Consider the following 12,903-nt stretch of genomic DNA (forward strand, 5'->3'; position numbering starts at 1 on the left):
CTCTCTCTCTCTCTCTCTCTCTCTTCCCCCCTCTCTCTCTCTGTCCTCGTCCACCGCAGGAGGAAAACTGAAACCAGCCACAGACTGGAAAGCATTAGTCCCCTCGACTCAGCACAGCCGACATACAAACGAAAACAAGGACGACGGTTCGCAAAAAGTTCTGAGGCTGGCGTTTGAGCCTCCAGCGCTGCGTGACACGAGAACAGTAGTGTACACAGCTTACGACTCTGCGAAGCCGACAAAGTTGGCAGCGTGCTCCCGTCCAGAGCTTTGCTTATTTTGCAGTTTCCACACCAACAAAGAAGCAGTTGCTCATGTGGGAAAACAAGCCAGGCAAAAACCACAGGCCGGGGGGGAAATGTTTGTGTGTTTGTTGTGTATGTGTGTACAGTGTGTGTGCGTATAGTTTGTGTGTGTGTGGGTGGGCGTGCATGAACAGCATATTTGTGCATGTGTATATGTATGTTTGTGCCTATATGTACAGTATGTTTGTACATGTGTCTGTATGTCTCTATCCACGTGTCCGTATGAACGTTAACTCGGCTGCACGCTCCTATTGTCCGACATTTCTAAAGCGGACAAACAGCCTGCAGCCCGAAGCCAAACGGAGAACATTCCCCCGCTCTGGAGAGCCCTTCCCATGTTGGACGCGGGACAAGGAGAGCGGGCTGAAGCGGTGACAGGGACACAGGAGGCTTTGACTGGGGGCAGCAGAGCGACAGACCCCCAAACGTCATCAGAGAGGCCCTCTCTCTCTCTCTGTTTCCCATAGAGAACGCTGTTGATGTGACCTGTGACCTTAATAAAACTGCGTCAGCCAGGTAGGACTGAGCGGTCAGTAGCGGGCCAGCGGGGCAGATAGCACACAAGGTAGACATTGATGATCTGTGATGTCACCGGACTGTTGTTTACTGTCTGGTCTAGTACACAAACTCAAGATAAGAGGGCTGGGCAAAGTGAGCAAGTCAGCAAATGAAAATAGAAAAATACAAAATACAAAATAAAATAAAAAAATAGCAAAATACAGTCAATAGAAAAATAGAAAAATACAGTCAAATCACCAATAGTAGCTCACTACTATGACTTAAAAACACTAAGAAACAAGAGCAAGAAGTCCAAGAAACAATATGCAAAGCCTAAATCAAACAATCTAATGTTGTAAATTGACGCAACTTACCTTATTAGGCAACAAAGGAACTTGAAATGAATCTTCTACTAGCTAGTGAAACACTTCCAAAAGCGATTTCAGTTGCACAAAAATGTGAAATGGTAATAGCAATCTTCCAGTGCAACTGCAGTGAACTACAACAGGCATTTCAGACACGTGCAGTTCAACAAGGACCTAATGAAAATCCGACCGTCTCTTGGCCACATCAGCGCACGTAGCTGTTGCCCTTCTGACAAGCCCAAAAAAATGGTACACACTCATGCCTTGCTCATAGATTCCCATTGAAAACACCCACAAAGATCACATCATCAGTGAGTCACATCTATGTTGTGTTCTTGTCAGCCTGTCATGATGAATGCTTTGACATTTGTCAACCTCCGCTGTCAGCAGACTGTAAAATGGTAAGAACTGATGAATGTGTAATGTTTCAAAAACTAGAAGCATAATAAGTGAATTAAATGAATCCAGCAAGTAGTGAGATACATACATATCTCTACAGTCAAGTCACCTGTGTTATCTCTCTCTTTCTATCTCTCTCTCTTTTTGTACAACCCCTCTGTTGTTGCCTCCCCACCATGTTTACCAAGCAGTCTGCAGATAGAGGAATCAAAGCATCTGGCTGGCACTCAGTGTTGTTTCCCAAATCCTCTCTCTCTTTTTCTCTCTATTTTCATTAAAGGGACTTTTCAAAGGCCTGGTACCCTGGCACAAGCCAAAGTCAGTCCTCTGTCGCCAGGCGCTTGATTAGCGCTGGATGCTAACACTGCACCGCTGGCTGAGGGGATCGGGAAAATTACCGAGTCCTGAGAATCCTCCTAAGTTGCATTAGTCATGGATATTGTGGCAGGAGACAAGGCTTTGTGTCTCAGTGTGGGTTTTTACACTCATCCACCCAGGCAGGCTGACTAAGAGCCAAGGCTCTAAGTAACAAAGTACTATTACTCTCATTACTGTAACTGAGTAGCTTTTTTTGCGTAGTTTTTGAAGTCAGTAATTTTATTTTTACTTAAAAGTATGTTTTGACTGAAGTATTATACTTTGCATACAAAACATTGTTACAATACATTGTTAACTGCATCCATTACATCAGAAAGTGACCAATCGGAATCATTTAATGAATATTTGTTTATTCATGCTTTGTTTTACACTTCTTTTTTTTTTTGTATTAATTAAAAGGGGGAGGAAAGGAACTGCGCTCTTTAATTAATTAAACAGTATGTAAAATCTACTTCAAATTCTTGGCCCTCTCGCCCCTTTTGCATTGCATGGGAAAGATCATATATTAACAAATCAAAATAACTTTCACTCTAAGTACATTTTGAATGAGCAACTTTTTATTTAAGTAGATTTTTACACCTGTAATTTTACTTCTACTTAAGTAAAACTTCAGTACTTCTTTCCATCCCTGCCTACAAACACATTCTTATTTACGGCCTGGAGGATTAGTTGCAGGTGGAGGAAGTGTTACACACATTCATACCAGGAAGATGCCAATTACAAAAACCACTTAGCCCCTGAGCAGCTAAAGAACAGGAGCAGATGGGAGTGCAGTCCCTGACAGTAGTCACTGACAGCGTTACTCATTCACTCCCCCGCAAATTCCTATTTCCTCAGCTGGTCGTGGACAGGAACCGCTGCACTTCCAGTCACAAGCCCACTTCTCCAACCTCTGGGCAATCGCTGTCTGCACAGTCGGAAACGGTGGACAGAATGGAGACAGAAAGAAAACAACGAAGAGAGATGAGAAGAAAGGCAGAGAGGCTAGCAGGTTGTGAGAGAGACAAAGAGAAAGAAAAGGGGAACATTAAGGGAGAGAGAGAGAGTGAGTGCAGCAACCACACACGGAGAAAGAGCCAGATCAGATCAGACAGACAGAGAGAGAGAGAGAGAAAGTGGTGTGCAGAGGGAGGGAAAGAGAGGGAGGAAAAGAAAAGAGAAGAGAGGCCGCAAGAACTTAAAAGGGAATAAAACACTTCACTTCTTCTAATCCTCTTTGTTTGAGAATCATTTTAATCTGATTAAAGTTCTTACAGAATTTCCCAGAGGACCAGCTATCACATCGGCGGGGTATTAAATTAGATTTGTAATGTATGAACATGCTATATACAGCCAAGTGTGTGTGTGTGTGTGTGTGTGTGTGTGTGTGTACGAGCGAGAGAGAGAGAGACAGACAAAGAGAGATTTTTGCTCTGTGTGTACGTGAAAGAGGGGGGAACAGAGCGAAAGAGGTTGTGATTTAACCTGTTTGTGTGAGCTTGTGTGTGTGTGTGTGTGTGTGTGTGTGTGTGGCAGTACATGTTGCTTATGTACACTAAAGAGCCAGCACATACCAGATGATGTGACTCAATGAGAGATAGTGCGGGGCAGACATCAGCTGACTAAACATGCTGGCCAAGCACAATCCCCCCCCCCCGACCCCTGGCATCAGCAGATCACCATGGCAACACTCTGTTGGCGCCAAAAACCTCCCTTCGCGTTCCCCAGCATCCCAGTGGCTGATGGGACGTGATGGTGGGCCTGCTTGGGTGAAATTGAGAGACCACACCCAGAGGGCTTCGCTAACTCCAAGCCAGTTTCTATTGGACACAGTAATAGCTCTCAGATGCTTTTCTGTACCGGGCGTCAGTACAGCTTGGATGAGACTATTTGGTCCAAAGCAAATTACTCCAGCCGAAGTGTGTGTGTGTGTGTGTGGGTCAGCTGAGGTCACGTGACGTGTGTTTCCTCGCAGCAGTGTTCCTGAGAGTGCCAGTTGCGGCTGTTATTCCAGGGTTTCTGCAGAGTCAGGTTTGCGTTGCGAGGCTGGGGAGCGTTCAGAGGGGCCGCTTCATTCCTTTCCGCTTGCCGCTCCACTCACTAACACTCCAGGACCACACTCAAAACACACTGCGGATCAGCTTTGGGTCAAATACTGTTTGTAAATGCTTTTTGCTGGTTTGTTTTAGTCTACTCAAGTGCCAGACGGGTGGGGTCGGCCATGTATGATGATACAAAGACAGCCAGCATCTTCAGACATTCCCCCGAGAGCATGTGAGGGTCAAGTTAGGACATTTTCCTGTGATTGACAACCTTCCTGGCGCTGTCTGAACTGTCCTGATGTGGTAAGCCCCGCCCATCTGGCAATGCACGCAGGTTAAAGCAAACTGAAAGAATTCTTTGTTTCTATTCAACCAGGTATGCCCTACAGTAGAAACAAGTGCCATCTGGGATCTGGGATCTGGGTACTTGCAGGACACAGCTGACTCACTAGTGATGTTACCTGTCTCCTTTTACACTGTTAGTATTACAAAGCTACAGCTAGTCTCCTTTATTTTCCATCTGTCCCAGTCCAAATAAACACCAGAGGCCAGACAGACTATTAGTGAGGTTAGAGATTAAGATTCAAACTCCCAAGCAGTCTGGACCTACCTGATACCAGTGGTTAGCTACTAACTGTCATCTGTTGCTGATTATTGTTAGAAATTACACTGCATCCCATGAATGCATGTTTGTATATGTGTGTGTGCCAGATGAAAGATACAGGCAGATGTGTTTATGTGCTTGTATGTATATGTGTATATGCTGCTGGGTGTGTGTGGTTCAGCCCACCAGCTATAGGATGAGCTATAGGCAGAATGAAGAGGCCCAGCGGCAGCTACTGGCTGGCTGGACTGCAGCTACACACTCTCATACACACAACTGGGCCAAAATAAACATCTCCCCCACAGTCTCCTCTGCTGGACTGATGACATGAATGTGTGTGGGGGAGTTGGAGAAGAGCCTAGCTTGCAGCGGTCACATGTGTATCTCAAGAAACTGTGTGTGTGGGGTGTGTTTGTGTGTATAGCCGGGTTGGGACAATTCAAACCCTCAAGCTTCTGAATGACATCTTTATCTTCGCCTGTTTTTCCCCTGTTACATCTCAATCAACCCCCCCTCGAGCCATGTGTAGGCAGTGAGAAACTCACACTACTCGGATAGAATCCATTATAAACACCAGTAGAACAGCTCAGTCGAGTTTCTCCACCCCTGTCAGCCCCACAGCCCCAACTAAAATGAATGAAAACAGCTCCTGTCCCCCATCATACTCAACCTCCACATTCCATCTGCTAAAGAAAAGGGAAATGGAAAAATTAAGCAATACTTGGTCAAGAAATCATGAATGAAATTTAATTATAAAACAGAACTCGTTTTGGATAAGATGGACAATAAAGGAAAAATCCACCCTCATACACTTTTACTTTACTTTAGATACCATCGATTTGTTTCAATGCATCCCAGGAGTTATTTTGTGATGAAGTATAATTAACTTTTTGGTGTACCCATTTTCCCTCAACCTGCCTACTTATACTTCACTTAGTGATTGCCTACATTTCCCAGAATGTATTTTGACAACCCCCAGAGAATGTGCGTGAACTTGCTTGTTTCAATCAAAAGTGGACATATGGGCATATAAATATAGCAAACTAGCCAACTAGTTTGTGAACATTGGGACGTGTCTACGATAGTGTCTTGTGGTTGCATTGCATTCTGGTCTATTGAGGGTACTGTCAGTGGAGAAATTGGTCTCTTCTACGATGGATTTCGGTGCCAAACAGTGGATCTACAAAGAAGACTGCTTTTTGATTCTGAGAGACTGACACCAATACCTGACTTTTACTGTTGATGTTTTAGATAGAAAATGTTTCTCCTATTAAACTCCATTGTGCCTATGCTGGAAATACTGTATCTCAATATAATGTCACAGCATCTACATTTGGCCAGTTATCTGTGGGAATAAGAAAAAATAAAAGTGTTTAAGGTGGATTTTTCCTTTAAGGCTGCATAGCTTTCACAGTGGCGTCTGTGTGCAGTCCAAAAGCACAGTAGTAGCAGTAGCTGTATATTTGAAATCAGATATTAATAGACTTAATTTTACTTTCATTAGGAATTTTTCATATTGGGGTCCCAACCCCAATGTTGGAAATGCCTGAGTTACGAAGTCTTCCACCTTAACCCTCCTCACCCCCCAACTCCAGATCCCATATTAACCGCCTAAGTGCCGCAATTAATCCATTTCCTCCTCAGCAATTAGACCTGTTCATTAGGCTTCCCCTAACCTTTCATCCCCCCTAAGAGTCCGCCCCGGTTCAAAAGACTCTCTGTAGCTGCGAGGCTCGTTCAGGGCTATCCATTACGCCACAGCCAGCGCTCCGAGGGGAAGTCTAGGAGGGAAGTTTAGGAGAGAGAGAGAGGCCTCCTCATCTTGATAAAAGTCAGAGGCTTTAATACCCTGAGGGAGGAAAGGAACTGCGCTCTGGGTTGGAAGGCCTGTGTGTGGGATGGAGGGAGGGAGGAAGAGAAAAAGAAAGGGAGATTCTTCTGGACATGATTTGATAAGCATGGACATACATAAATCATATTTTGTTAAATTTAGTTTAAAGTTACAGCTGTCCTTCGTGGTAGAGACACACACACACACACACACACACAGAAGCAGGAAGCCCTCAGGCTGTATCTCTCTGCTCACTAGACAGAGGAAGGATGTGGGCAGATAAGAAGAGTGGTGTTGTGGGGCTGCTGGACAGGCCTGTGAGGTCTGGTCCTACTAGTATACACACACACAGCCACAAAACACACTGTAACACTACTATTTCGCAATATATAAAGGCATACTTTCTCATGCAACATCAGCCAAGACTTTTTCATTTCCAGATCAAAGATGCGTACGGAATGGACATGCTTTGCAAAGGCACAGAATTTTTTGGATCCTACAGCTTCAAAAGGCAAAGACTGTCAGCCCGTGACAAAGTGAGGAACACAACATTACAAGGGAAACTTCAAAGGGGCCATATTGGAACTGCGCTTGTTGAAGAAAGCGCCCCGGGCAACGCTCGTTCATCAATCTCCAGCAGTCGCACCGAGAGGAAATATTTCAAAGTTTAGACACTAAATAATTTGCAAGACAGAACCCATAGCCGGAGACGTATTTCAGAACGTGAGCTTGTTAAAATACTCAGATGTCTGAAACTCAGCGCTGCGGTCCGTCTGCTATCGGACTCTTAAAGTGTTTCTTTCGCAAACAAACAAACCGTAGGGATTTCCTCCTGCGGGAGTGGACGTAAATGAAGCCTGACAGCGACGGCTGTGCGGAGTGTGTGTGATCTGCCGGGAGACTGATGGCAGGTTCCAGGCCATTTGCTGCTGTGTTGTTGCTCAGGAGCGAGGCCACTCCTGGGGGCTGTGTGAGGAAGAGGCTGGCGCTCGGAGGGTTGATGGCTTTATAAATCATAGTGAAGCAGAGGCTGCGCTGGAGTGTGATAGTGAGTCCTTACTGTACATTAAACTAGAACTCGTATTATGCATACATGTGCACACACACTCCAGCGGTTCCCCCAGAATTGTATTCTTTTCAGATTGGAAACAGCATTTAGACCACCATGGGACACTAAAACTCTCCATTGAAACCAATATAAATTAAATTCAGAGGTTTTAGGTGGGTTAGCACTTTAATTTGTATTGGTGTGTGTGTGTGTAAGTGTGTGTGTGAGAGTTTCTCCTAAAGCAGGGTGATCCATCTTACCTATGCAATGGTAGGAGAAACTCTGACACACACATGTACACATACACACACTTTCCAAAATGCTACATATCCATTTTAGAAAAAAAAATAAATAAATCACTGAATTTTCTCATTAAAAAAGCTCAACCAAAGACTTATGTTATCTACTATCGTTCAAATAGTACCATCATTTGTTTAAATTGTGTGCTATCAATCATTTTATAAGGGTACATGTCACTTTTTTCAAATGGTTTATATCTAATTTTGGACCAAAACTTAAAACACACCACACACACGCACATACAAACACATACATAAGCACATAAATGCAAGTAATCATGCGCAGACCGACCTCCTCCACCCCATACTCCGACACAAATGGGGTCAAGCACACACACGCTGAACCGCCAATGAAAGAGGATCCCCCAAAATTACCACTTTGCTGGAGCCTGGAGCAACCAGTGACTTCATGTCTGCAGCGGCTAGACTGATTTACTCACGTTCAGCCCTCTCACCTCCCACCGCAACCCCCGAAAAACCCATCTCCTGCCCCCTCCGACACACACATCACAACACGTTCTCTCCCTCTGCTGAACGTCACACCGTCCCACATCCTTCCCCTCTCTCCGCTGCAAACCGCGCCCCTTCCTCCGCAAACACACACACACACACACGTTGACCAACCCCACTTGCTCCAAACAGCACCAAAGAGTACGCTCTGGTTATCAGTGGCAGATAAGGGAGGTCAGACGGAGATTCAAGCCAAACGACTCCATAAACACAGCTGAACAGCCTCTGTCTGCGCTGGCCTGTTGTTACTGAGATAGAGAACGGACGGCTTGTTGGAGAACAATCACACAATCTCACTTGGAAACAGAGCAAAGGACTCAGTGTGGCTGATAGTGTGTGTGTGTGTGTGTGTGTGTGTGCGTGTGTGGCTATGGTCAGACTAGATTTCAATGTGACTTTTTCATCTGATCACACCGGGACGCTTTCAATGCCAGGTCTGGATGCATGAAAATCGGATTTTGCTCATTCATATTGGTTCAGGCTCACATTACGATCACAATTGTACATAGTCTGGATGCAACCGAGCCACAATGTGCACATAAGCAGTGCAAAGAGATGGAGAGGGAGAGTAGAAAAAGTAATGCAGACACAGATTTCGAGGAATACGGACAAGTGTGAACGCACAACGATGCGATCTGATAAAAATACTTAACGTCAGATCTCAAAAGTTGCGTTGAAATGCCAAGTGCAGCGGCAGGCTTTGTCTGGGTCTGTGTGTCTGTGCCAGTGACTGTGTGGGTCTGAGCCGTGGTGCTGATGGATCGATTCCTGGCGCTGGAGGCGTCTGGATAGCGCACGTGTGTGTGTGTGTCTGTCTGTGAGTGTGTGGTTAATGAATTATAGTCCTGACAGGTCAGGATTAGCCCAGGGGTGGGGAACAGATAAAAAGGAAGCCCATCTTTCTACCTCTTCCGCCCAGACATAAAGTCGAGACAGAGCTGTTTCAAGGTACAATGCAGTGTTGTTGACTTCATTTTGCCCATGGAAAAAAAGTTTAGAAGTTTAGCTTCTTTTAGGACTTTCTTAGATCACCATGACTTAAAAATGGTTCTGATTTACAAACATTGCAAAGAACACACTGTCCCTCAATCAAATGCTTAAATTTCAAAGTGAAAAAAATGTCTTCAGTCCATCAATCAAAGCCATAATGCAATTAGGGATTGGGCCTTTAAGCAACTCAACTCTACATTTCCCTGTATAGCTCAATAGGTAGAGCAAGGCACTAACATACATACTAAACATGTGCACAACCGTCTACCAACTGGCATCATCATCGTCATCATCATCATCATCATCATCATCATCATCCTCATCCTGCCTAGTCTTTCTCTTCACAACATATCTTTCTATATCTTTTATCTCAGAGCCAATTCTGAATCATAGAGCTAAAACATCACGGCCAAGTCAAGTCACACAGTCAAGCTGATCAGTGAGAGAGCATCGCCCCCTGGTGTCAAGATAATGAACTCCTCAGCAGGGTCGCTCAGTGTGTTGGGACTCACCACAGGTGTAGATGACGCTGAGGTACTTCCTGGTGCCGGAGTAGCAGGGGTCTCCGAAGTCCTTGGTGGAGGCTCGGACCACACAGCTCTTCTTCCCCTGGCAGCGGGCTGTCAGAACCTGCAGAGCCACACCGGACTGGCAGTCTGACACAGACACAGAGAGGGAAGAGGTGGGGAAAATGATTGTATATATATTTGACAGTGAAAAGGGACAGATGCAAAATTACACATCCTGCTTTAATGATATGTTTATAGATTATATATGTAAGTAATAACATACAAGAGCGGGTATCAGTGCCAATAACCGCAATATAGCACACACTCAAGTCTGTTATGGCTTTTATACAACATTCAGAACATTTTTACAATAGTATCAAACATTAAAGAAAGACACAAGCTTTGGCTATTTGATCATTTTATTTTGGCAAAAAACGTAGCTCCCTATTCATAGTTAATTTATCAACAAAGTGGAGTAATACTGTCTCAAGTTATAAGGTACAAGTTCATATATTGTGGATATAAGCTCTCATGGAACATCTCTCGTCCAATCACAATGCGTGTATAAGCACAAATAAATGACATGTCAAAATTGCAATTTCTTATTCAAGATATCCATTCATATATCAGTCCCTTGCTACCTTGTTACTGAGTGTTTGACGGACAAGTAGCACTTCAGATACAAAAGGCTACATGAGCCTCTGTCAACTACAACAGAGAGGGACACACACACACACACACACACACACACACACACACACACATACAAAGACACACACACACTTTCTGAAGAGAGCGAAGGGACATCTCACACACACTCCTTCCCACAAAAGGCGTTCTCAGCTCCCTCGGTGGAGCCCCTGTCCACAGCGGTCCCACATGGAAACCTTATTGGGGCCTCACATTGTCTAAGGGATACCTGATCCAATGTGTGTGTGTGTGTGTGTGGACAGCAGACAGAGTGATGGATGGGGCTCTCATACATCATCACTAAGCACCCGTCAGCATGTCCAGACCCTCTCCTCCATGCTCTCATCCTCTGGGGAGCGTGGATGGACAGATGAGGCTCTTCTCTTTCCTTTTTCCCCTCTCCGTCTTCCTCCCTCTCTCAGATTTATAATGACTACAGAAGATGATGTGCTGACCCGCTGTGCCCGCACACTTTGCAATGGACTTTTAAGAGCTGCTTAAGGCAGTTTTAGTTGCCCGTGCTTTAACAAATGGCATTTTAAAGAGAGCAACAGGCAGGACAGACAGGCACTGCGTCACTGACATATATACTGATATTCAGATGATAAATTGTACATTTTGGTGTTGATGGTATGTTGCTGTAACTAAGCAAAATGGCCAGTCAGAAAAGCAGAGGTATGTGGGGCTGCATGATTATGGCAAAAATAATAATCACAGTTATTTAGCTGGAAACTGTGATCACAATTTACGATTATTTGTCTCAATGATTTTGGGCGCAAAATCTTATGTCAACATTATGACTATTTTCAACTTTCAAAAGTTCACAGATTCGATCCTTGAGCATTAACTGCATCTAGCTGGCTGTCCCGGTGTAGGAAGGAGCCCCCGCTGAGCCTTATGGGAATGCGGATGGGCCTGGGTTCCACATGGGCCCCCACGGTCCATCTGACCCCCAAAAAACAACACAAGGAGAGGAGCCTTTGAAAACGGACACTGGGCTCTCTCGCTCTCTGCCCCGGTGGGCCCCAGAGAGAGATCAGAAAGAGAGAGAGAGAGAGAGAGAGAGAGAGAAGAGGCCAGTGAAAGCTCGGCTCACACGTCAACGGGCTGCGACGAATTACGGCGGGGGTCAAAGGGCAAACGTCCCAGTCAGGAAGTGAAAGAGGGCAATGTAGCGGTCGTGCACAGTGTCAACATTGGGAATTCTTTGAATGACCGCTAACCAGCCTTACTGGATTACAGACGGACACAATCAAGTGAAAGTCACACTTTAATCAATGCTAATGCCTTATGTTAGTAATCAAATCTGGGTGTAAGGCTTAGGTCAGCACAGTGGGGTCGATACACAGCAGCACACTCCTACAGAATGTGGACCTGAATCAGTGTCTATCCGTTTGGACGCGGTCCGGAGGAGCAGCCGGACGTTACCCAGCGCTCCCAGCTGGAGCCGACATACTGGAATTCCCAACCAGGATGTAGCGAGGTGGAGGCCTGTGGGAACCGGCCGAGTGTAACCGGATAGCAAGTCAGACACCTAAAAGGTTAGACGGTTCCCACTGTCCCCCTAAAACACAGACTGCTCTCCACGCTGTCAGGCAAAGTAAGACCAGGACGCGTCGAACAGGTGTGGGCTCCCTGATAGCGGCTGATCATGAAGATTCACAACTTCATCAAGATATCAAGATATTGTTAGAGCTACAATGCCTTTTGGGACAGCCAAACTCCCAGGGTGATAAACTGGCACTTAAAAAACTTTTATGTGCCAGAGCGCTTGTCTAATAGAGAACAAACAGCCATTATTTTGGTACACCTCTCCTAAAACTTCTCCCTCTTCTTCTTTAATACAGCAGAGAAATGTAAACATGCCTGTATCATTTTTAACAAACACTATAGAAGAGTGTTTAGAGTATTTTATACTGTTTTAAATGGGTGTGCAATAAACAAGTGTAATCATTTCCTTTGAAAGTATGTGGTTGATATCAATATAATGAGAATGAGCCATCTGGCTGTTTAATTAAGTCTGGTCAATTGTATCTGCTTGTGGATGGAAAGCTATTTTCATCACAAAGTAAATATATTGATTAAAAAGTCATATTATTACCATAAAGAAAAAGTCCTATTGTGAAATTAGCAATAAAAAAGCAACATTTCATGACAAAATACATCCCATAATTGAAGTTTCACAAATTTCTCAAATTCATCTATCCTAATTTCATATAAATTATCAATATTTCATCTATTTTCATCATTTCCTGTTTCAACTACTTCTGGCAGAAATGCCTTTCCATACCAGTTTATGTGCATCTGTATGTGTGTGTGTCTATGTGCAGATCCTGCAGCGTAATGCCCCCCCGGTCTGTCCGATGTGCTTTAATTTGCTCTCCCTCTCTCTTGTTCCTTCCCAGAGGGCTTGTCTGAGCCCGTGTGCCACGCTGAAAACCTTCCCCCCTGACAAG

General features: G+C 44.7%; 1 protein-coding gene across 1 annotated transcript in view; it reads right to left on the minus strand.

Moving 5' to 3' along the window:
• The window catches only part of eva1aa (eva-1 homolog A, regulator of programmed cell death a), a 68,897-nt gene that overhangs the window by 27,446 nt on the left and 28,548 nt on the right, over positions 1-12,903 (minus strand). The window contains exon 5 of the mRNA XM_071920669.2: positions 9,761-9,904. Within this exon, the coding sequence (XP_071776770.1) occupies positions 9,761-9,904 (144 nt within the window). The remainder of the gene's footprint in view (positions 1-9,760; positions 9,905-12,903) is intronic.

This window comes from Centroberyx gerrardi, chromosome 18, assembly GCF_048128805.1.
Source record: "Centroberyx gerrardi isolate f3 chromosome 18, fCenGer3.hap1.cur.20231027, whole genome shotgun sequence".
NCBI lineage: Eukaryota > Metazoa > Chordata > Actinopteri > Beryciformes > Berycidae > Centroberyx > Centroberyx gerrardi.